Below are 27,663 nucleotides of genomic sequence, written 5' to 3'. Positions count from 1 at the left end.
CGCTTTTCGTGTAGGTTGTGGATAGGCATACGTTTTATATAATGTATTATAGGTACCTACCTATAATAATTATCTCTCCCCTGAATTGGCCATGATAAAAATACGTATTGTCTAATAGAATTATAGCCTATTTAATTGTTGTTAGTGTATCTCATTTCACTTACTTTTTTGGATATGATTTGTTTTGAGTTCCAATCTAAAAGCGTTTTAAAGTAAGTAAACCTCTTTGTGCGTGTGTGCTGTGCTCAATTAGCATGGCTCGTTAGTTGATGCATTTGCATATCAATCATTGTAACCTGTATAGTATTAAATATTAATGTTATAGGTACTACCATAGAAATTCGTTTCAAGGAGATAGAGTTCAATATGTGGCATTTTTTATAAGCTTTGTTAATTTTATTTTTAGATAATGAGCGGAGTGATTTAATGTTACAGTGATGTGTTTTATCTGTGCCCGTCGCAGCCAAGTATTTTCTGTCAGAAAAGTGACTTTATAGTAAGTATTTTGGGAGTCAAAAACACGGAATTTTTAAGCAAAACCAGTTTCTACCGAAATTGATATTTGATTTTCATATTGTTGTGACTCCCGTAGAATCTTATTAAACATTTTCACATATGTTTATATTATTAGCGTGTTCTATACAAAGCAAACAATTTTCAAAATATATTTTGAAACTATTTATAGAAATTTTATATGATCGATCATTTTTAGTTACCTTGCAATAATTGCGTCGTTTAAAAATATTTCATTCAGTCAAAATCAAAAAAGCTTAACAATGTTATTTTAGATTTATTATAAGTTGTCATTACTGGAATAAAAAAAAATCATTGTCCGTAAATCCACAACAATCTTTTATGACTGTCTGAAGATAAAATATTGACGAAATTGGATACTTATGCTAAAAATAACGATTTGTAATCAATTAATGTTGCGTGGAGTGTGGACTAAGAATTTTGCTGGAGAAAATAGAGATTGTTATTGCTGAAGATGACTTGACTACACAACTATATCTAATAAAAAAAAAATGTTTTCAAAATGTTAAGAGCATTTTTAAAAGCGTATTTTGAGCGGTTTTTAGAGCGTATAAATTAGTTTCCAATACATTATATTATATTGTTATGATATATATATATTATATATATTATATATTTAAAATCAAAAATGTACCTTAAAAGTTACTGAGGTTGCCTATATTAGGTCCCTTAAATACACATGTGTCTCCTCAAATACTAATTTATAACACTTATATATTATAATATATGTATTATAGACATATAGATATAGTAAAAGTATAGGTATTGTATAATACAATATATTCCAATTACTAGGTATTTTTATTATATATTTATGTATCAGCTTTAATAAATCTTAATTTATTATAGGCACACTAGTTCACAAATTTGAAATTAGTAATTACTAATAAAAAGTGGGAAAGTACCTATTTAACCGCTCTACTGAACCCATATTGGGTATCTACACTATAGGTGTCTGGTGTCACTCGTTATTGGGTAAGTAAATGTTATAAATGTGTTAAATTTTTACTTAATGGTATATCATTGTATACGACGAACGATATACGACCTATATGGCTGACAAAGTGACAACTAAATATATTTTATTATATGTTTATATTGTTATTATAGGTAGTAATTTATTTGTTTATAAAAAACAGTAAGGCGTTATACGGTACAAATAAGCGAAATTATCTTAAAATCAGTTTAAATATTTTGTAAATGTTATTGAGTATGGAAAATAATAACTTAAGAAATAATGAAATGTTTCAAGTTTTTACGGTTAATGCCCTTTGAATTAGGTAAATTGAAGAAAAAATTAAAATTGTGTTTTGTGTTCCTATAAATATCTATGGTAAATCGTGATTTCACGAGTAGGTATATTACAAGTAATATCCATAATATTTTTTAATTACAACAAAATTATTAAAATCGTTATTTTTGTTTTGCTATTTAACTTTGTCATCATTTTAACAATTTAACTTAAAATTTCTATAAGCAAAAAAAAACTGTGTTTATAATTGTAGATATTTTTTAGATTTTCTGATTTAAGTGTGAATTATGAACTAGGTAGGTACTTATGATTAACCTTATTTTACATTTTCATTCTTATGGCTTATTAACTGTAAAAATTAAACATATTATTAACTTTTAACTACAAAACTATTTGCAGATATTCGTGAATTTTACAAAATTTGCATGTTTCTTTAATTTTTTTAAATACTGAATTTTAAAAGTGAAATGCACTTATGAAATATGAGGAGTTTTGAAAAAAATTTGAATATTGAAAAGTTAACGAGTAGCTCTAAAATTGTAAAAATTGTACAGGTGGAATTTACCTTTAAAAGAGTATGTATAGTTTGTGGAATTTTCAATCTATAATAATTTGTGTAACGATGTGAAACCAGTTTAGTATTAGTAATTAGGAACACTGCCAATTAATACCTATACATGTAATATATGTATGAACATAGAACAATATACATAAGTATACCCGTAGACATAGGTCTGTACTACTATACGTAACTATTGTGTATTAAATACAATAAGACTAACTATAGATCGTAAATCATTTAGTTATACAAACATTTAAAATGTAAACATTCGATAGGATATATTTTATACATATTCCAGTAATAATAGTTAAAAATTGGTTGATTACTTAAAAAGTCATTAAATTATAATATTATGTACGTCGTGTCTGTGCGGAGTACCCGTTGAAATTAAATAATCCGACATATTAAATTTCCGTTAGTGACTACAAAAAGCCAAACAAGATACACCGGAAATGTCCAATTTCAGTACCAAGCATAATATAGAATACAGATCATCCGTAAAGTTCAATTTATATGTACGTAAGGAAGTATGTCAATTATGCAACTAAATCATAAACAAAGTCTACCTAGATATTCGCGTATGTCTAATTGAAAAAAAAATATTTACCTCCAATATTTAGTTTGAGAGCAGTTGAGTACCTATACCAATATAAAATTTCACTCTCTTTTTACGCTGCAGCATGCCAGTATCTATACTAATGTTATGGATGTAGACCGACTAAAACCCTAAGGGGAGGAAGTTCACCGACGACTGGTAGTCTAATGATTTAAAATACCCGTCGGGTACCTACTCGGATCTTCAAAGATTTCTTTAAACGGCTTGTAATTAATAATCAATACTCTCATGTTCGTAAAGCCGTTTCTAATAATATTGTGCTCTATAATTATTTCGAGTGTGTTTTTTTTTTTTAGTTGTTAGTTATTGAGTTACTAATTTATAGTAAGCACATTATGCTGTATAATATTTTATATTGTGCGAATGATTTTCATATATATTTTCGATTTTGAATTAATAGCAAATGACCTATATTTTATTGGTGCTTTGACAATTTATAATAGTTATATAAAGTTAAGTTTTAAATAATTTGTAGTTACTAATTAGTAACACATTTCTTCAAATAACCCATAAATAGTAGGAAATCACATATTTTTAAACGCACAAGGCACAATAAATTATCTTTTGAATATATATTTGTTATTGAATCAAAAAATATTTTCTGTTAAGGCTAATTTTTTACTAACTTAATAAAATAATTTTGATTTGAAAATATTCCAATTAATTTCTAAAAACTGTTGAAAGCAGAATAATTTTTCATGAATTTCGTTAAAAGACATTATTAATATTTAATTATTTATGTTAACATACCCAAAACATACCAATTCAAAAAGCATTATAGTGATCAAATTAAACGTTCTAAGAATTTGAACTTTTTTAATAATAATAATTTGTATTTAAAAATTTATAGATTTATCTACTTTAAGAAATTTGGACTATTTGTATAAAAAATAAAAAATATGGCGTGGCACTAATAAACAACACGTGATTTTTAGTTATTATTTCAAATCTCATAAATAGACATTTTATAAAACAATTATTATGTACAAACAATAATTTTCTTATTAATTGATATTTGTCTAAAATTTAAAAATTAATTTTATAAACTGTTAAATTATATTGTAACTGTCGAATGTCAAATGGCCGTATACAAATTATCCACAGCTCATTTAGCTGTCGGTAAAATAAATACTAAATAGCGTATGTCCAAACACTAAACGGAAATTTGGTGATTAGCACGTGTGTTGTGAATTTCTGGTGAAACCATGAATACTAAGTAGTCTTCATATCATATAGTCGTATTCATATACAATATAGACGTTCAGAAACAAAAGAAAGTTTTATTATAATTTTATTACTTCAGAGTTGAGACTTCCCTTTATTAGAAGTTAATTTTACCAGAAAAAGTGCACAATATACTAAAACAGACTACAAATAGTCCTGTTGGTCCTTTTAAGGACATCGATGTTTGAAGGATCGACACAAAGGGGGAAAGTTTCTAGACTTGATACCATTACGGTACCATTCGTCGGTGCATTGTTGTCACAACGGTTGTTTGTCAATAGACCTATATAATATATTTAATATATCCAACCACGGTATAAGTAATGTACAGGAAAAAGTAGCAGAAAAAATATCAATGTGACGACCAATTGACCTCTTTGGCTATCTTGCTTTGTGTTTCTTAGTCGTTATGTAGAAATTAACATCATTCGGTTAACGAACTCAATATTTACGACAGATTAATTATTACTTAGACGACTATTAGACGTCTGAAGTGTCGATAAAAATAAGCGTTACATTTTATACCTTAATCTGCCAAATAACAACACATTTAATAAAAACAAAAGTTAAATGTCATTTGTTAATCTATTTCGAATTCCACATGATAAGGGTTGATATATATACTGTGTTGCAAGATCATACACTTAAAGTTTACATACTATGTATTTTAAACATATATATTTTATGATAAATCTATTTCAGTATAATATAAAATGTAGACATTTTTCATTTGAGAAAACTTTATATTTTAAAACAAACATAATATGCAATATTGAAGAAGGTAGGTAGGTAATTAATTTATCACTGTGATGTAGTGGTTATTAAGAGCTGGATTATTTGTATAATAGATTCTATAAACTTTTTTCAAATTTAATTTACCCACATGAAAAAAATCACTATTATTTAAGTATATTAAGTATAAAATAAATATAATTTAATCAATGGATTGAATGCGACTATATCAATTTTTTTTTATCTGATCAATATAACTATTTTATTATTTATAATATAAATATAAAAATATATTATAGAATGAATTCTAAAATCACTTAATTTATGTAAAATAATATTATTATTTAACATAATTGTACATCTATATGCATTTATGTATTGTGTTTATATAATATTTCACCAACGTATATTTTTATTGATTAAAAAGTATTTTAAATTCTATTCATTTATATCGCATTTATATTGCATCTAATTATTAATTTATTCTTATATTGTTTGTTTTCAAAACGTAATAGACACTAAAATCAACTACAGACTAAGAGTTTAGTATTAGTGTCTATATAGATGCATAAAATTATTGATTATTGAAATTGTCTATACCTATGGCCTATAAACTATATTTCTATAATAATATCATTTTATTAATAAACAATGAATTTATATAAATATACCTCATACGCCTATATACAATATTAAACGTATTTTTTAAATTATCTTTTTTGTTTAACAATATTATACGCTTTACATGTACCTGCCTTATTTTGCAGTATCAATTAAGTTGAAATTCATAATTTGAAATATTAAACTATACTCACAGTTAATAATCTAGTTGAGTACCAACATTTTCAATTTGTACAAATGGTACTTAAACAATTATTTCAGCCAACTACACGTACCAACGCGCGTTTCGCGTGCTGCGTATTATACCTGTGTTTTGGAAGTCCGTTCAAAATAATAATCGATCAATATTTTAAATTTAATATGATTTTAACTATCCAGTTAAGCATATGAATTATTGATACGATTTTGAAAAAAACGATACGATCGCGTTATGTTTACGATAAAAGTTTATTGGCGCGTGCGCACGTTGAACGTATATCTAATGCAACCCACTTTCATGATAAGTCCTACCGGCTTAAACGGACGGTATGTTAGTTACTACAGACAGTGTGTTGAAGACATTCGTATTCTAAACACAATTCTTATTGAAGACTTTAAATAATTCATAATCATATTATTTATTTTTGATTCAAAGCTAAATAGTGTTAATTATATCTACGAATATAAATTATATTATACTAACGGTTTTTTTAACTTTTTAATTTTATAATATAATTTATTAAATGTTTTAAACATTTTTTTTTTTTTACAAACGAGTAAATGTTGTTGACAAATTCCATACAATCATCTTAGAGGTAACAATACAACTATTACAAATATAATAATTATTAGTTATTATTTATCATGATTTATTTTATGACCCAATGTATATGCATTGTGGTAGCTAAAAGTAGGTAAACAGTTACATATTAATTTTAGTTAATATACTTTTATATTATAAACTATTAACTATTTTATTGAAAATTAAAAAATGTTTTAAAAAAACTGTTTAATAGTGTAAAATATATCACATAGATAAACTAACAATAAGATATTACGAATTTTTAATTAATTTTGAGATACCTATTATATTATAGATACATATTATGTATAATATCAAAATCCACGTATTTTGTATTCTATAGTTTATGCATTGATTATTATTATTTTATTAGGTAGTTTAATTATTATAATAATTACGTTTTGTTAAAAAATTTAAATATTACACATTTTTGATAATGGTAGATATAGTTACAATGCTACATATAAAATTTGATCATTAATTTAAATTGATATAGGTACCTATAAAGCATAACTGAATGGCCTGACAAATGAAATAACTTTTGTTCTAATCAATATTTAAACATTTTTTTATGTTTATAATTTACAGTTGCTTTTGCAACACAGTATACAAATTTTAATTTTTAATTTTTTAATAGTAAAAATAATAAAAAATTTTAATTTAATTATATTTTTTCTGGAAAAATTCAAATATAGTCAAATTGTATAATCTAATTTTTTTTAAAAATGATAGATAATGGTAAAAATGTTAATTTAGGTATGTAAAATAGTTTATTTTTTGCGTTTTTAAGAAAATCGAATAAATCAATTCGAAACATTTTAACTTTTTTAGAAATAATCCTTTTGGGAAATTCAGATACAAGTAAATCTTAAATAATTTATAATACATCTATAATTTTCATACGTTTAACTAGCATCAATTATTGTTTATCAGGTCATTCTGTTATACCCTATATGGTTCATATTTAAATTTTACAACAATTGTCTACTACAAAGAATTTAAATTCATTAAATATTAAAATTGCTTTTATATTTTAAGATACAACTGAAGAAAAATTAAATAATACTATGTATAAAATAGGTACATACATTATCTACGTTATTAAAATATTCCATTCGATTAAAAAAGTAATATTTGGTTTGTAAATTATTTTTCTATCGTAGACTATAAAACATATTATGAAGTTAGAAGAAACGTCATACTTTTTTACTTGGGATATAATAATATTTCATTTACGTTTAGGCAAAGAAGCAGTCATCGATTTACTGAAAAAGAGAGTTATGTTTTGTTTAGTTTTTTCCAGATTAAATTAAGTAATATAAATAAATACGATTGTTAAATTGTTTACTTAAAGCGTTATTCAATGACATAACGACCTACATTTATTATAATAAAACGTTGTTAAAAAGATACATCGTTGAGCTTTTAGAATTAAACACTTCCGAGGTAATACCGATAAGCTTGCATTATATTTACGTTCAACGCGTAGGACGTAGGTACACAAAAAAAGTTATCATAGCATTACTCTTTAGGTCATGTGTTAAATATATCAAATTTTTATAGTATAATAGTATTACTGCGTGCTTGAACCGTTCATTTATACATACAGCTATATTAAAAGTGTTGTTTATAGTTTTATACAAACAACGATTTAATTACCTATGTTATTACAATGATAAAAGTAGAATGAAGTAATTTATTAACTACCTACTTATTTGTAGCACATTGAACCAAATTCAATTACTTTATTTTTACTAATCATGAATAAAAATGTGAGAAATATTTTTTTTGGAATTTGAACATGTGTTACATTTCCAGTATATGTCATAGAATTGCCGCTTAATAATTAAATCACCTGACTGGTATAATTCTGGTTCCGTAAAAACACATACCTATATTACCTATATCTGCAATTATCCAATTATAGTCATTGGTAGTATATAGTATTGGTTCTTACTATATAATAAACTCATTCATTATTATACAATATATATAAGTGTATTATCATACTAATTACATAGGTATAGTAGGTATACGCAAAAGAAAATTATATGAATAACGATAATGTTAGCAGGTACCTATTTATAATTATTCTTCCCAGTTTAATCTGCTTAATCCATTATTTCAAGAATATTCTATTATAATAAACACTATATACAGTACACAACCTATTAAATACAATAAAAATAATATAGTCAATGATTTTACAATAGTAGAAGTGAAAGTGTAATTTAATTGGATTAAATATACGATGTATATTGTAAGGTATCTATAATATATGATTAAATTAAATTATATACTTATTAAATGTTCAAATGATTGGTATGTTATTAATATTATTTTTTATCTCACATTCGTAGGGTACACTAGCAATTACTTTTGTTTTAATCCTATTTGTTTCATTTAAACAAAAGTTGAATACCTAAGTAGTATAATATTAGATTCATAGTTTACACAGTTCAATATTCTGATAACTGCAATTATACTGAAGTCTCGATGAAAAGGTGCCCACCTACTTTATTAGACACACCTTAGCTGTCTATATACGGTTAATAAGCTTTCCTTCGAAATAAACTAAATATCTCGAATCCAGTGGAAAACGTAAACCTCGGTGTCCAGAGCATTTAAGACCATTTTAAATGAAAACTAGAAAATTATAAACAGAAAAATTGACTATTGTGTATATTTTTAGAAAGTTCACGCTGCGACGGTAATCGTGTGAAATTCATAGAGTACAAACAATATTTGTCATAAACCACATATGTGTGTATATATATACAAAGCATAGGACACCGGATTTCTTTGTAAGTCAGCCGGCATCAGGTCGAATTCTCTTAGTAGATAGCCGACGTGGACGGGAAGGGGAAAATCATATTAGGTATGAGATGAGCATATATCGACATAATTTTTTAATTGTCCCACAATACGTTTTGATACTATATAATTATTATGGTCGTGTTTCCCGTACGCGTTTCCTCCGAGAAGACGTAACTTTTTTTCTTTTTCATTTCTTTCTCCGGTTAGTACATAGTACTTACATATATATATATATATATATAATTTATAAACATTCATATAATACATATATATATATATATATATTTGTTACACTCTTTAAACCAGTTCCGATATGATATAAATTACGGCAGGATGATGATTATTATAAAAAAGCAAAAGAACTATTTTGATATTAACGAAAACCAGTTTGTCAATTTTGGTCATAATTTTATTTGTATAATATATATATATATATATATATATTATTATATTTATATAAATTTTCATCATTCATCATTGCATTAATATTATATATTTATATAGAAGTATATAGTCATATTTTTTTGAAAAAATCACATTTTTTTTTCGCTGTCACCCAATTATAATTTTAATAGTATTGTCTTATTTGTATAGAATCAGGCTACTATATGTCAGCCATTATGCGGTGTGCAAGTCTAATGGTTTGCGTCTTAGCTCTGGTGACATGTGCCAGCACCGCAGGTATTTTGTACCCACGAGAGTCCGAATCTCGGGAAGTCAAATCGCTGGATGGCATGTGGAATTTCAGACTATCTCTTCCCGACCCCCTCGTCGGTTTCAAGGAACGCTGGTACATGAAAGACCTGAGCAAGGTACGTTTTTAGTTTTAGTTTAATATGAATGAGTATCAAGGTATTATATTATTATTTCAGTTGTTATACTTGTGACATAATTTTCATAAGTTATGTTAAGACATAAGATGGAAATTATTGTGTGTAATATTATAATATTACACTATAATAGGTACCTAAATAAATTTATTTATGTATATTATATTTGTTACCGAATATTATAAGTTGTTATGTTTGCTGTAGAAAATAAATCTAATAAATCAACCTATTATTGAACATTATATTTATAACATTATAATTATGAGATTAAGAATATAAACTAAAGAAATGTGACTTTTCTAAGAAACATTAATAAGAGGCTAGATATTATTACGTTATATATTTATAAGTTAGGTACAAAAATAAATTATAACTGCAACTATAGTTCCTACGCTCTAGACTGTACTTCATAAATCATAATATAAGCAGTAGTGACAGCTTAATATTATTGATTTCTGGAAACATGTTATGTACAAAATCATACGCGTTTCCTAATTGTTCAAATTGATTGATTAGTTTCTGCGTAATAATTTAATATTCTGCTAAAAAAATTCTCAGTTGTTTTTTTTTTAAATATTATTTTGTTTATTTTTCATAATTCACAAGTTCTCCTAGTCTCTTGCATGGAGAATTTTATTATTTATACTAACATTAGTTACATTAAATATTAATTATTATATTATCTGCAGCCCACTGCCTAAAATACCTAATTTTAGTTTTTACGTTTTCTGATTGATTGATAACAGGTTCACGAAAGATTGAAATTTAACATTACCTACATATTCAAAAAATGTATCTTGGTCTATACATTTCCTTAATAGCGGCTTATTAGTATTAATGATAGATTTTTAAATGTAAATATCAACTAATTGAGTAAAATAATTTTAGACTATAATAATACATACATGATTACCTATGTATTTACTCGAAACAAAAACAATCCAATGCTGTATAATGGAATTAGTAAATTGCATTATTGTTTGGGCATTCAGAACTGTACACAACAACACTGTTATATATATGCTATGCCTGCCTACCTAATTGCCATAACACGCTGCGCCTTATGTGCCTGTCTCACGGAATAACGTTAGAAATATAGGTTTATATACATAATATTACAAATTATAATAAACTGATATACTGCGTACCTACTGTATTGCTTGAACGAGACGACGTGCACTTTAGACGTCTCATATAGTCATATATTGTACACCTATATAGTCAAACAAACGCAAGTGGCACACTCGCTGTTTTCCATAGGTACATCGTAAAGATAGTATAGAAAATACATTATGTATATAACATACATTATAGTGTATGTTATATTCTGTGCAGTTCAAATGCTAAAACCAGAAAACGAATTAAAATCAATAAAAATCATGTAGGCATCATACTAGATTATTATTTATTATTTAATCGACAAACCGGGTTCAGGTGTTCTTGTACGTCTAATTGTCATCTATATTACCTACTACGAAAAAGTAATTAATAGGTCTACCTCAAATAATTAAGCTCAATATGGACGATTATATTCCATATCATAAACAAGTGTCCATTGCACGAAAAGTTATTCACATCGTGTAACAAAATATGTAATATTCACGATATGGATGTCCTCTTCTTAATGAAAATAACGATTTTACTAAATGGATGCGTCATTGCGATAACAATTCAAAGACAATATAATATACAGCCGTACTGGATTTATGTATATTTTAATTTGAAGTGTTGTTCATTGGTTATAAATCGTATTTGTAAATTGATATGAAATTTATTAATTAAGTAGGTACGAGACGGGCACACGTGTACAACAACCAACATTTATGTATTACAAATAATGTGTATACATGAAAATGTAATACAGTGGTATTAGTATTAGTCAAGTATGAGCACTTATGAGTTATGACTTATCTTCATCGTTATATAAACATAAATATTAGTTTTATAATTTTTAAAACCTAATTTAGCAGTCTGTAAACATTACACATGATATGTTCAATTCTTTTTTTATTTCTATTTTATCTTGCGACTAAATAAATATTAAAGATATTGATGCACATCAATACATCGTTTAATTTTAAGAATCATAATGATTTTGACAGATATTTTTAGTGATATAGTACATGCCTATACGTACTTGATAGTTGATACCCGGGTATTAGCATCTACCTACGTCCTACAACCTACTTCATTATTTTGTTGAAATGAATTCGTGTAATATGTTTTCATAATCTGTCATACATAGGGTTAGCATTGTACAGTCGTATTATTGGTTAACGATTTAAAGATTTAAATGTCGTTATTTATATGATTAAAGATACAAACCCGTTTAAACAATGCGTGTACACTGCAATTCTGACTTCTCAATAATATGTTTTAACAAATCGTGTGACGAAAGAATGAGAATAGCGATTATACTAAATTTCTACCGTGGAAATAATAGTATTTCGACACGTACCTACAAGCAACATAATTGCATATACATAACGCCTTTTTAGCGTAATTCGATTTTTGTGATTATATTACCCAGTTATTACGCCACTGCTTGCTATTTCCAGATGAGCCAACCGTTATAAAATGTCAAACAGGTGCGGTTAATATTTGTACATAATATTATTTTTGTATAATAAATTTTGTTTGAAATGTCTTCGAGGATATTTTGTGAAATGTAGTATGGGTACCCATATTTAGTATTTTATAACACTCTTGGGGTACCTACCTATATTATAGCAATTTAGAACTCATGTGTTTGCGGCCATGTAAAATATTATATGGTTTATATTATATGATTTATGAATTATGTTTCATAATTGTATTTTAATTTAGACTGGTCCAGTGCTCCAAATGCCGGTGCCCAGTAGTTACAACGACGTGATGGTGGACAAAAAAATCAGAGATCATGTCGGTTTGGTTTGGTACGATAGATCGTTTTTCGCCCCTGAGTCTTGGAGGCAGCAGGGTTATAGAGTTTTCTTAAGATTTGGCAGTGTTAATTACGCAGCTCAAGTAGTAAGTGAAGTATTACTTAATGTATAATACAACAAAATTAATAATGCATGAAGGTATTCCACTATATGTAATATTACTCAGATTCATTCCATATTCGAATTGGTTATAATTTTTAAGCAATTCGTTTTTATTTTACATTTAATGAGTTCACTTTTGACACCTATATATAAAATAGGTCATAACATTTTAAACTTTATATTTTTTATTTGGGACTTTGTAGTTTTGTACTAACACATAACAGTATTAAAATCTCAATTTTATCAACATAGTTATAAATTATTAGACAAGAATATATTATTATTACAACTGCTGTAATATACTAATATTATTTTATTAATAATAACATACTTGTGTTCAACTGTTGAAATATTTTAGTTATATCATGCGGATAGGTGTTTAATATTTATATAATACTTGGGTACCTAAGTATTACATAAATTCCTTTTACTCATTGGATGAAGCATTATTATAACTTTTATTTTGTTATTTAAAGTGGGTGAATACACATTTAGTACTCAATCACGAAATTGGACATTTACCTTTTCAAAGAGACATAACAGCTAATCTTAAGTTTGGACGGCTGAATAGAATAACCGTAGCCGTGGATAACGTTTTATTAGCAACGACTGTACCACAAGGATCTTTACAAAACATTAGCACGTGAGTATACGATTTTTGCAAAATATCGCGGATAATATAAACTATCTCGTAACACTTAATGTTGCTTACAAACATGTTTTACACCATAGCTGCTGAAAAACACGAAATCTGAACAATAAATTCATAATATTATTAATATACTGTTTAAGTTTATAATAATATTGTGTTACAAAATATTATTATAATATACGTGCTGTGGACCTTGTTCTAATTCCCGAAAAGTTGTGATTCGAACATATTTTAATGCAAGAATACCTATTTTATTTATACCTGTCGCATATGACAATAATTTATGATATTATATTCATTCTAACTTTCCCCGAGCCTCGACGTATCATCATTTAAGAAGTCTTTGTATTATAATTTGTGCGCATCGTTAAACTTCCATGTTATCTATATGCAAATATGCAATTTAATCTCATCAATATCACCCTGCTGCAATGGCCACGACTGTTGCCGTGAGTTTATTTAAAAAATAAGATAATGCAATGACACAAACGACTTGTTTGATATTGTAATTTTTCTCTGTGCTTAGGTATACCCTTGTATTTTAGAAAACAAACAAGAATTGCATACATATTATATTACGATGTTGTGTACACGACGACAAGACGTGCTCATTGCAAAATAATATAAACACAGTCACATAATATAATCTTATAATCTATTATAATATTTTGAAACGCATATCATAACAATAATAATCGTGACTTTATATTATACAGAAATACTGGACCTAAGACCATACAAACGTATACGTTTGACTTCTTCAACTATGCCGGTATACATAGGTCCGTGTTCCTGTACACAACACCTATTTTGTACATCGACGATGTCGACGTGACGACCGATGTCACCGAGGATGGCGTAGGTAAAGTGATTTTTTTGTATTAATAACATATAATATGACTTTGGAGTAAATCGTCATTTCATTTAACACTCGTCAAGTCATAAAAAAATATAGCTAACTTATTCGACGTATATATCTCTGTAGCGTATCAAAGTTAGATCAACTATAGACGAAAAATGGCGACTGTGAATTTTAAAAGTCACTGGTGGGCGGGTGGTATTTATGTAGTGAAATTAAATTATAAGTTATAGATTATAATAACCGTGTGTAAAAACATATAAAACTGTTATAATGAACATTAAAAAATACAACAATAATTAAGTCTAGGGCTTAAAACCGTTCCTGAAATTATAGGCAATCGGCTGAAAATTTTTTGATAACCGATTACCAATTTTCTTGTTCTAAGAAGTGTTGTTAACCAGTTACCGGTTACCTTACACCAGAATAATGTAGTAGCTACCGGTTACCGATTTTTAACGGTTTATGAAATATGTGAATACTAAATAACCGCTTACCGATTTTAAGTTTTAACCGGTTGAAATACCGATTTTCACAAAATGTTTTTTGTTATTACTAATCAATTACAAATTATTTATAATGTGTTTATAATACGGACTAAGATATATCTATACATGGTTTATCTGTATATACTCTTAAGAGGATGTCAGCGCACCATTTGTTTTCTCTATCTGGCCCAAGCGCGCAACATAGACAAAATGCATTTACGAATTATGAATTACTGTATTACGAGAAACGGCCAAATAGGGGAATACCAGTAATATGAAATAATCACTAATCAGCACAGCTATAAATATATTGTTTTTAATATACATCATAAATTCATAAACATATTAGTATTATCCGTATGGCGTAGGTATTGGCGTATGGCGTGTCCCCGGTGTACGTATATTTTGACATTGTGATTGTGTATAATATATAATTATATCATACACTTATAAGTTCAATATAACAGGTAAATATTTTTCTACAAATAAAATATAAACTGAAATAACAATAAATGATTGGTAATTGGAATAAAAAAAATCTTTTCCGCATTATAATGGTAACCGGGTATCGCTAAATGAACGATTTTCAGAAATGTTGATAATTGATTTTTGGTATACGACTTTATAAACTTTTGTTAATCGGTTACCGATATCCGCTTTCCATACTGCAAATAAAACCGTTAAACGGTTTAGGGTTCTTAAAATTTACGGTTCTTAACGGTTTTCGTGAAAAACCGGTAAACGGTTTTAAGCCCTGTAATTAACACGACTTGTCAACAGATAAATCGGTTATAACAAAATTCTATTCCCCCGGATTAATCTGGAATCATATAATTTACGGTTGTTGAATTCCGGGTAGATATAATTGTTGCAAAAAAAGTGAGCCGTTTTTGAGTTAAAATATATTTTATTTTAATAATATGGACTATGTGTACGATATATTCTATTGAAAAATATCTTAGAAATTGTCCGATGATGATGACTACGTCATATTTTTTAGGTATAATTAATTACAACATACAATATGGAGGATCGCTGAGCAGTGGCGAAAAGTTAAATTGTTCAGTAACATTGCTGAACAACGAAAACGTGCGAGAAAAAATCACCGTGATCACCAACGACGAAGAAGGTCTGTCGGGTATTGTAAAAATCGAAAACGCGAAACTGTGGTGGCCGTATTTGATGCACGAAGAACCGGGATATATGTACACGTTGGAGGTATTTACACTTATATATATATTTACAGTATAATCAGTACTCGATATTACAATATAATATAGTATATACTATCATACATCCGTGAAAACGAGCAATAGTATTGTTCGTAATATTCTGTGACAACAATACGATTTTGAGTTTTTCCCGATAAAATCACTTGACGATTTTTCAATGCATTGATAATAATCATTGCAATTCTGAGTTATTCGTACGCGCCGTTGTACGGGCGTACATCCTCGTATATAGTTACTGTCGCGAACTCGCGACACAGACGTAATATAAATGATGACATGTTTTGTTTGAACCGAATATTGTAGATCCGGCTTTCGACCACTTGGAATGTGGACGACGTATACCGATTACCGGTCGGCATCAGGACGATCAAGTGGACGAATACGGCGTTCCTCATCAACAGCAAACCGGCGTACTTGAGAGGGTTTGGGCGACACGAAGATTCAGATGTAATATATTATCGTAGTTGTCACTCGTCACGTTTTCGTGTAGTCGCAGACCGGCGAAACTAATTCTGAGGACTGTCGTGTTGAATTATGTAGATACGAGGGAAAGGAATGGACTACGCGCTGGTGACCAGGGACTACGACCTCATCAAGTGGATCGGAGCGAATTCTTACCGGACGTCGCACTACCCGTACGCTGAAGAAATCATGGACTTTGCCGACAGACATGGCATAATGATCGTAGACGAATGTCCCAGTGTTGACACCGAGTGAGGAAATCATAATTATTACGGGCCACGGTGTGCAGAGTGTGCCTAAAATTCAATAATTTCAGTTTACTGCTATGAAAATGTCCGGTATAATTAATATGTGGCCCGATGTGCGATATGCACTGGTTTTGTAAGAAATTAATACACAGACATAAATAATTAGCTTTTTACAAAAATGTGCGACCAAGAGTTGAAGAGTAAAAAATTTTAGCTTTTTGAAAAACAGATTTTGGGTGTATCACGAGATAATAGGCGCGTGAATACACCTGCTTCGTGTCTACAACTCTTCACTCGCACAACATAACTATATATAGTAAATACTTATAACTTATATAGTAAATATTTTAATTTGGCTATTTAGCAGCAATTACCTACTTACATTATTGCGCTTGCAATTCTAATTATAGCAGGCTTCCACTTTTTCGACTTTGAATAGCAGTTAATTTAAATTGGGTCGATTAACAATAATAATATATAGCGCCTTATTAAATGTACGATAATAACTTTATCCTAAAATATTAAATTTACCAATAATTGTTATGTACACATTTTCAGTAATTTTTCTGATAAACTATTGAAGAAACATACTACGAGCTTAGCGGAACTAATCAAGAGGGACAAAAATAGACCTAGTGTGGTCATGTGGTCCATTGCAAACGAGCCACGATCGGATCACAAAGACGCCGATTCGTATTTCAAGTGAGCGTTGTCCTTTTTCTAGACAGATAATAGACAACACAGTTTACACAAAAGATACTGTGATGGTGTACACTTTTCACATTTTATTGGATCGCATTGATGTAAATCATAAAATACACAACCCTAGTATAAGGAATAAGTAATAATTATTCCTTATTCTATGACTCCAACCACGTTTAATAAACACATGCACACAATCACACGTCATCCATGCGTCGATATAAGCCAAATTATTCGGTTAATAACGAAATTACAATAAAACCATTTTGTACCGTGGCACAAGCACTTTTCTATTTTATAATCAATGATATTGGACTTGTCTTGAAAAGTATTAATGATTTTATAATATTTCATTCAATTTGAAGTCATTATAAAACATCATCTAAAAAAATAAACTTTTTAAGTTAGAATTTTAGCCAGCTTTTAATTTTTGAATTACGTCATGTGATTTAAAGTTGCCCATCCAAAACATAATATTTGGATGGATACAAATCAGATTTTAAACGAGTAGTTGATTAGTTATAACTTATAACTTATAAGTATTGGTGATCTGAGTTGATGACACAGGTTTTGGTCTTCTACTCCACCCATCGAAATTTTAATTACTTAGGTATATGAGGTAAAAGTTATGTCTAATTAACTGCTTGTTCGAAATTTGATTGTGATGCAATGAAATTCTTAGAAACATAATATATTCTACCTTGGTATATAAAAATGGATACTGTGATTCAAAAAAGAAAAAAAAAATTATAACGAAAAAACATTTTGTATTGTATAGCGACTTAAAATTATTTTCAAAGGTTAGGTTGTAAAATACATATTCATCGAGATAATAAGTGTTACTGTGAAAAATTAAAAATAATTACACAGTATACTCGTATATTCATAATTCGTATTATATTATAATTAATTATAATAGTTTTCAAATAATCTGACGTTGTGTTCGAGCTTATACAATTTATTACAACAATATTGTTTTACAATTATTGGATGATTAGAACATTTTAATCGAAAATCTCATGTTTACTTTCCGAGGAAAATTTGTATTATTATTTTGTTATCGATATAGGTACGTCGTGTAATTTGTCAAATCTAAGGATAGGACACGTCCAGTTACTGCCGCTCTGAACAAATGGTACAGCATTGACAGGGCGGTAAGTATTTATAATTATTAACTATCATTATGCTATGAACACAAATATATGTTTATGGTATTGTGGTCAATATTATTGCAAAAGAGTATTCAACTTTGTACTTGTGCTTTAATTTTATCTTAGCTTCTTTTTAATTTTACTACTATTATACGTCGCTGTAACATAATATTTTAACGGTACTATAGCTTTTAAAATGGATACCTTAAAATACACTCCATCTAGATAAATAATTGTAGTTTCACAACACATTACACACAACACATTTCTAACACTGCACACAATGTACCTTATGAGCAGTGGTGTTTTTGAGGGTATACGAGGGGTATGAAGCGTATGCCCATTTACCATTTGGTGAATAATTATCGTATAGCCGGTAAAAATAATGCAAATCCTCACGTGTACGCTCGTATACCTCAATATTCTTAAAAATGAAGCAATTCGTATTGTGTGTTAATATTTGTTTCATATGACACTTATTAATCATACAGGTATATTTTGGAACCGTGTAATAAATAATTGAGATTGGGTATGTAATATTCTGTAAAAGCTTTGCAAAATATTTGTTTGGGAGCGAAGAGGGCTGCTTTTTAAAGACTTAAATCTGATTAGTTTTGCTCTCATAAAATCTCAATATTTATTGTATATTTGCATCATTGTTTTAAATTCATAAATGAGCGTATACGGCGTATAGGTTATAGTTTTTTTTTTCTACGAAAACACCACTGTGGCTATAAGGTATATCAGTTATTATGGCTGTAAACTTACTTCTTGTCTACTGTCTTATATGAGTTCTTGTGTATATGTACCTTTGTTTATAGATCTGTAGCTAATTTTGTCAAAACCTTAGACGGTTTGCGGCCCATAACAGCAGCTATTGCGACACAACTCGATACTGACCAACTGGTGAGTGGAAACACTATGGTCAAAAATTCTTCGTGCAATCTATTCTTTTATGCTTAAAAATCAAAAAAATATATAACGCCTTCGTTTCGATAAGCGTGTTGTCGTCATGATTTCTAGCGTCTAACAGCAGTTATTTACAGGGTCAGCATTTAGACATCATCGGCTTCAATAGGTACAATGGCTGGTACTCATTACCCGGTCACACGGAGATCATCAAGAGCCGGATAGAAGACGAAGCAGCCAAATGGCACGCCAAACACAACAAGCCGGTTTTCATGACAGAATACGGTGCTGACACGTATGCCGGTTTGCATATGGTAAGTCGAAAGTCGTGATTCATAAGTATAACATAATATTATTCAATCATATTCATCTAGTAAAATAATTTTCTTACAATATTATACACGTGGTCGTTTTGATTTGTGTTCATAGGCTCCTTCGTTCGTTTGGTCTGAAGAATATCAGGTAGAGCTGATGTCCGAACATTTCAAAGCGTTCGACGTGCTCCGAAGTAAAAACTTCTTCATAGGTGAAATGATATGGAATTTCGCGGACTTTAAAACCGAGCAAAGTAAGTTAATTGATACTTTCATGTCAACTCCAGACAGTCTGTAAACTATGGTAAAACATTCTTGATTTACTATAATACTGTCTGCCTACTTATCAATCGTTTGGAGTTTAGAGTAGACAGTGTTCTGTTTTTAGTTTCTACAGGTCAACGATTTAAGCATACTAATGATAAGTAACTAGATCCATAATAATCCAAGTATATACATTTTGATATTTGATTGTAAAGAGGATTATTAGGATTAATAGTGTTATGTAGAATACAGATGCAGTATGCGCATGGGTATAGATAAGGAAATTACTGTTCCAAACATTTTAATTGGATACATTTAATTTAATATATTTTGTACTTTTAATTTTTGTTCCATGTGAGTAGATAAATGCATAGGTTAATTGAAAAAGTAAATAGTGAGTTGATTCTGACGATACTGCAGATATTGAATGTTAGGGTTTAACTATATTTGTTTTATAGATATTATTAAAACATTGACTGGACAAATATGACGATGTATAATTGTATAGTTCAACAACTATAGTTGCTCCTGCATAAAATACACATATAAGTATTATAAAAACTGTTTTTTTTCAGCTGTCACAAGGGTAGGAGGGAACAAGAAAGGTATTTTTACACGACAGCGAGAGCCTAAATCGTCGGCGCATCATCTGAGAAAAAGGTACTGGTCATTGGCCAATCATTTGGACGGTGCACAATTACCTTGCAACCTTCAATCTTACGTGATAGATGGTCAAAATAATGTTGAACTTTAAAATTTAAATATAATATAATGGTAATAATTGTCGACTGTGATTTAACATATTATATATAACAGTCTTCCTAAAAATATGAAAAATATGGAGATATATAAGTAAGCATTAGCATACTATACTATTTCTGTTTGTGTATTTATTAATAATATTATAATTCATAATTATATAATATAAATTAATATAGTTGTTCGTATCGGATATACCAAGAATATTATGAATTTCTATGTAAGCTGATTTATTTAAATAAGAAAAATTGGGTTGCATTTTAATGGCTTATGGCGAAGTTACTATTATTTAAAATGTAAGACTATATTTAGTCAATTACCTAATACCTATATACAAACAATATAATGTTTTACATGTTACAATTATTAATTACATAACTTTTCATCTAATGTACCTTGTGTAATTTATTTTTAAATGATTTTAGTAGTATAGTTTTAAAAAAAATTGGATTCAATATAAACTAAGTAGGTACCTTGGTACCTATATAATGCTGTGTTTTGTATAGGTACCTGATAGAAAAAAAACAATAACTTATTTTATGGATAATATTTTTACTTATATTTTATATATTATGCTTTTTGTTGTATAAAAATGCTTAAGATGTTTTGCTTTCGAATTTAAAAGTCCAACTTTTAATTTCATACTTATATATATATATATTTGTTAAGTTTTAATTATTTTAATACCCATTTGAAAACAAACTTCTCTTGCTATTGTATATGTAAATTGTATTTATACTAATAAATGTGTGTAAACGTTTTTTTTTCAAAAATAGTTGGATAATTTCTTCGATTTAAAAATATGAATGAATAATTACATATGGTCATATACGGCTATATGGATAGCAAGATCTGTGGTCTGTGTTCATGATGATATTACTGTAAATTGTAATAGTGTGATTCGGTGATAAACATTTGGTCTTTTTTATTCAGTCATTTATTGGAAGTTGGAACGATATATATTATAAAAGAACATAACGACAGTAAGTTCACTTAATATTATGATGTTTAAAATATTGAATAAATAATTGACGCATTAAACACGATTGCTGTAGACTGTATAGTTGTGACAATAATGTATGTATATTTTGTACCTAAACATAATATTATTAAAACTGCAATTGTACTTATCTCAATGGCATCAACAAAACGCTTGTATTTATGGCTATCGATTTAGGTCGTGTACCAAGCGTCAATAGTCAAGACACAAATTCCTATAAGGTCCAATCGTTTTTTAAGAATTTGTATCTACCTGAGTTTTAGTGAGTGGAATGGCGGTGGCTACTAGTAGCATGCTTTCTCGTTTTTACTTCACTAAAGTACAATGAGTTTTTAAATGGTATAATGCTTAACGTATTCAGAATTTTCGAGTTCAAGCTAATTTGTTTTGTTCTCCCTCCCAATCTTGGTAAATTTCAATTTTTCACCGTAAAAACCAATTTTAAACATCTTGTGTAATTGAATAGGATATAAAATTCGACAAACAAAAATAAGCACATTTCATCATCAAAGAACACTACGACCTGCAATAGCCTAAGGACACAGTGTTTTTGAGTAATAACCTAACCTCAGAATCTAAAGTTATAGGAAAATGAGTTATGTAGTCATGTAGAATGTAGTTGTTAGGCCCAATCTAACATAATAATGATAAATAATCTTAATGACTATTCAATATATTGCTTGTAAAAGTTACTACCTACCAATTACCATCAATGAGTACTGATATTATTATTTTATCATCTATATTATAATATGGTAGTCTTGTACTGGTGGATCATACTAAGGGTCATATTATTATTATTATTGAGCATCACGAGCTAAAATTCTTTTTTATCTCATTATATTTATTTGTTCATCATTTATTACAATATTGTTGAACAGCAACCATAGTACCTATTTGAAGCGTTTCAGAGTGTTAATAACGACCATCACAGGCCGCTGTAAATAAAAAAACCTAAAAGCGTACATTATTATAATTATATAATATACAAGAAGACTTTATAAACAAAAATCTATATGTTCTTATGTACAAATGGTGTACGGAAATAACAAAACTGTTTTTTTTCGAATATAGAGTACGACTGTAACGAACGAAATATAAACATGTGATTTTTAAAATATTAATTTGCTATACATACATACCAAGTATATCTTATTAATAGGTGCAAACTGACATTGATTATATAGTATTATTATTATTCATTACATATATATATTATATACTTATGAGAAGAAATTTCTTACTCTTCGCTATTGAAACATTTTACGATTTTTACTTTCGAAGTTTATGTTTAGCTATTTTGTTTTCGTGATTTTTTACATACTCATTTTAGAATCTAGGGGATTTAAAAATAAAAATATAGTTTTATTTAATTTACAGTATTATTATTTATGATATCGAATTTATTACAATATGTAACATTTTAGATTTTAAATCACAAAACTGATCGACAACCTGATCGACAGCCTGATCACAATACTAGCAAAGTATAAAGTGACTTCAACTTTGGCTTAGTATATCCAGATATCCTTACATCATTCATCAGCTACTCTAAACGATAAAATGCTCAGTGTTGCTTAATACTTATTATATGCTTCATGGACAATTAAGATTCTCTTCTTTTAATGGTGAAAGTTGAAATCTCAACTAGGATGTGTACCTATAGTTCGTTAGCCCGATTGGTTCTAAAGTTTTTTCTCTCGCGAAATGGTTCGTAACAAATTAAACACATGTAGTGGCGTCCTTAACTAATACTTTGTACATTTTTTTATTTATAGCTGTGGTTTTGATTTCAACTTAATTTTATATGATGCTATTAAAATCAAGTTTTTAACCAGTTTTGAGGTCTTGTTGGAGTACAATTAATAATATATTTTAAAACGTGTTATACTGTTATTTAATATTTTCAATTTTGCATAATAAACAAACAGTCGTAACAGTTTCGAACAATATAAATAGTATTATGTACCTATGTTTTCATACATTTTCGTTACTGCATACTCCGACGCAATCTCTTAGTCACTAACATCATCATCGATTGCGTGTTTTACGTCATCGCTCATACAAACAACGACCGCTAGACAACGCTTCATACTACATAATACTCTTGGGATCAATAATAACACATTAAATTATTGTAAAATAATAGTATTATGTTGTAAGGTGTTATTAATAATATTTATTGTTTAGCTGTTTCTAGAAAAAAAAATTGAAGTTGGCGGAATCCATTGTTTGGGTGAGTCGTTTGTTGTGGATGTGAAATATGAGGTATCTGAGTCGTCGATTTATCTGGTGTAGACCTAATCGCCTAGATAACGGTCATTCCAAGTAAGTGTGAGTGATATACTGATATGTAGATTAGTGTGATGGTGGGTTTGTCTTTAGGTCTAGAAAAAATATTGATTTTGTTATATGTATTTTGATCCCCCTGTCCTTGTATCATATTGTTGTAGATCCAAGTTAGCTAGGATTATGTTTGAATCTATTTCAGGATCACCATGTGAAGGGTCAAGATGTCTTTATCATGTGCATAGTCACTGAGGTAGTGAGGGGAATTGTGTTTATTACTTTTAAAGTCTTGAATAAAAAAAATCCCAGTGACTTACTCCAGATTATAAGTCATACTAAACGAAGGTTGGATAACTTTAAAAATAAATAATAGACAAACTCACTAGTTATGTAATTCGCATTGCAATATGTGTCTAAAATCAATATAATATGTTATAACTTATAATGTAATACTTATAATACATGTATATTATTATAGGTAAACGATACCTAAATATAATTCTGCATAGGCAATATTTATTATGAAGTTGTTCAATAGTCGTTACACACGTCACACAGTCGATGGAAATCTATACACCTAATATATAAATTTTTTTTTATTGAACATTATTAATTATATGTGCTCTCTACAGCCTATATTTATTATACTATTCTTATTAAATACCAAAGAACACTTTAAATATTTTCAATGTTCTGAAATAAACTTTTTCTCATCAATATAGGAAAAGCTACAAATAATGATAATATGATGTACCTATTCAAATAATAGCCTTTACAAATTTTTGACCCTGAAATAAAATACATACTTTAGATCATATATTATTGTGTTAGTGAGTAATGTACGAGGTGCCTAATGTAAAATTAGGAAATGTTTCTTGTAAACTTTATAATAACCTGCAATGCCCAATGGGTTATACAACAATTGTAACGAAATATAAATAGGTTAAACTATAATAAGTTATAATATTGTAGAGTATAAATACCTAATTCAATTTATTACTATTTAAAATCTCGATTTCGATTAGTTCATTGTTAGATACAAGAATCCAACGATACGAAATGATGTCAATAGTTGATATCCAAATAAGTGCAATTGGATTTTTACAATACTAAAACGCTATTATAATATATTATCACCATTTTAACATGTTAGAGATGTATTTGTCAGCATGGGTGTGGGAGTCTACGTGTTTTTTTTTGTACAAAAACTTACCACATGGCTCACGGGATAAGTGACCATATTTTTATATTTGTTTTATTGTTTTTTTTTTCCATTATTTTATGTAGGCATTGTTCGTTTTTAGATTTTGAAAACCTAGAATTTTGAAAAGTTGTAGTAAATTATGAATGTACTTATAATCACATGTTTTTGAGTATTTTTAAGTACATATTTCTGACATTGTTTAAATTCAACTCAAAAATCTGAATCCATTGCGACCTAATGAATTAAGTTTTTCTCTTAAAAATAAAAAAAAAGTATCGAAATCCGATTATTCTACAGATGCATAAGCGTTTTTCCAATAAAGTTGTTTTTGATCGATGAGATGATTTGATTGTACTTTTTCCGTGCTATATGTTGTACGGCCAACGCGCAAAGCAACTAAAAATTGCCTACATAACCCCTTAATTATTATCCACTTCCAACATCGCATGAAGTATAGCTAGATTTATTTTTATTGTTTGATAAATGAGTCAATTGAAAAACATAAATCGTTCATAAATAATAATCACACGTAGATTTGACAATTTAACATTAATATTTTTAGACGAGTTATTGTATTATATAATATAAAATATTAATAACCATATAATTATTAAAATAAAAAACACGTAGGTACCTACTACTGCACTGGTTACTATATAGACACCTACCTATTATTTAAGTATCTAATTTTGTATTGAAAAAACTGTCTAGTGAGACGGATGAGTTGGGTGTGCCTCAACGGGGGCGACGGGTGTATTTAAATATAAAAGCGTTGATAAATCATTGAAAAACGATTTTTAGTTTAATGTAGCGTGTTCACAGGACGTATTTCTAAATTAGTTGATAATAATAATTAACATGACACGAACTAACAAAGTATTAGAAATTCAAGCGTCAAATTAAATATATTTTTTACAGCAAAAACAACAAATTCTATTAACATTTTTAAATATATCTAAAAATGACCTCACCGTCATAAATGGTAAAATGGGCATTTTAGGAGGGATTGTAAATTTGTATATACACGTACATAAATGATGGATAATAAATACCTATATATCTACAGGGGGTAACAGAAAGAACTGACTATTGCAATAACTTTTGTTGTAATCAATAATTACAATTTTTTTTTTAATAATTTAATTTATGAACATTTGCTCTATATATTCATACTTTATAGTAAAAAAAAGCGTCACGAGCCTGGCTTACTCAACACTAAGGGTCCAATCAGACGATCGGATTTTGCCGGCCGGTTTCTGCCATCCGGTTTTTTTTATATATGTATAGTTAGATTGTGGTAAACATTTCGTTCACCCAGTTCGGCGGCTCCGGAATATTTACTGCTTTAGGAGGAGGAACACGGCGACCAGCTGGCAAAATCCGATCGCCTGTTTGAACCCTATGGTTTCTATGGTAATAAATAATAATCAATTTGTCCCTACTTTTGTACACAAATTATAAGCTAATTTTAATTTTGTTCATTTTTGTTTTTCCATTACAAACTTAATGTTTGACCGTGATGAATCTTTTTTTTCAAACCCTCTGTAAAAATGTTTACTTCATCAGCGCATATGATGATTTTTCTATTTCTTGACATAAAAATTGTTATCGAAGTCAAGTAATTTATCTTTTAGAATAATATCAATTTTTCCTGTTATATCCTTCTGCTACACTCTGTATACATATTATATTATGGATTAAAATTATATTTAAATAAATACCTAAGGAAAATTGATCTATAAGACGACGATATCACATTCATAAGTTTGAAAAAAAATTGAAACTGGCGCTTAAATAGTACATATTCTAAAATGTCTATTACCTACGTATTATATAACAGGCGTCAAAGAGTCTACTACGGGTTTTGAGTTGATATCCATAATTTATTGTTTTGCTCGTATATTGAAATATTAACTAATGGATAATATACGAGTCAGTGAGTCACGTAAGCAGGGATCGTATAAAATCGCGGGACAAATTTGTGCATAGGACGTTTTTTTTTTTCGTTTGACTTTATTAAATTATTCGGTTCCGCCAAAATTTAACGATTCCAGAGAAAGGCTATAATTACGGTGTACTGCAACCACCTAGCCGTGCGAAAACATAATAATATTATATAGGCTGTCTGGTCGTAA

The 27,663-nt window shown here is 28.4% G+C and overlaps 1 protein-coding gene across 1 annotated transcript; it reads left to right on the top strand.

The window, feature by feature from the left end:
- Positions 1 to 6,078: 6,078 nt before the first annotated feature.
- Positions 6,079 to 21,808, top strand: LOC111029392 (beta-glucuronidase). Its single transcript, XM_022308369.1, has 13 exons — positions 6,079 to 6,335; positions 9,734 to 9,951; positions 12,796 to 12,978; positions 13,472 to 13,638; positions 14,364 to 14,509; positions 15,995 to 16,212; positions 16,530 to 16,673; positions 16,767 to 16,939; positions 17,495 to 17,638; positions 19,611 to 19,695; positions 19,836 to 20,012; positions 20,128 to 20,266; positions 20,852 to 21,808. The coding sequence occupies exons 2-13, from the start codon at positions 9,748 to 9,750 to the stop codon at positions 21,028 to 21,030; spliced, it is 1,959 nt and encodes a 652-aa protein (XP_022164061.1). The 5' UTR covers positions 6,079 to 6,335; positions 9,734 to 9,747; the 3' UTR covers positions 21,031 to 21,808.
- Positions 21,809 to 27,663: the final 5,855 nt, after the last annotated feature.

This window comes from Myzus persicae, unplaced genomic scaffold, assembly GCF_001856785.1.
Source record: "Myzus persicae strain clone G006 unplaced genomic scaffold, MPER_G0061.0, whole genome shotgun sequence".
NCBI lineage: Eukaryota > Metazoa > Arthropoda > Insecta > Hemiptera > Aphididae > Myzus > Myzus persicae.
Note: the sequence above shows the minus strand (reverse complement) of the source record. Positions and strands in the feature narration are given on the sequence as shown.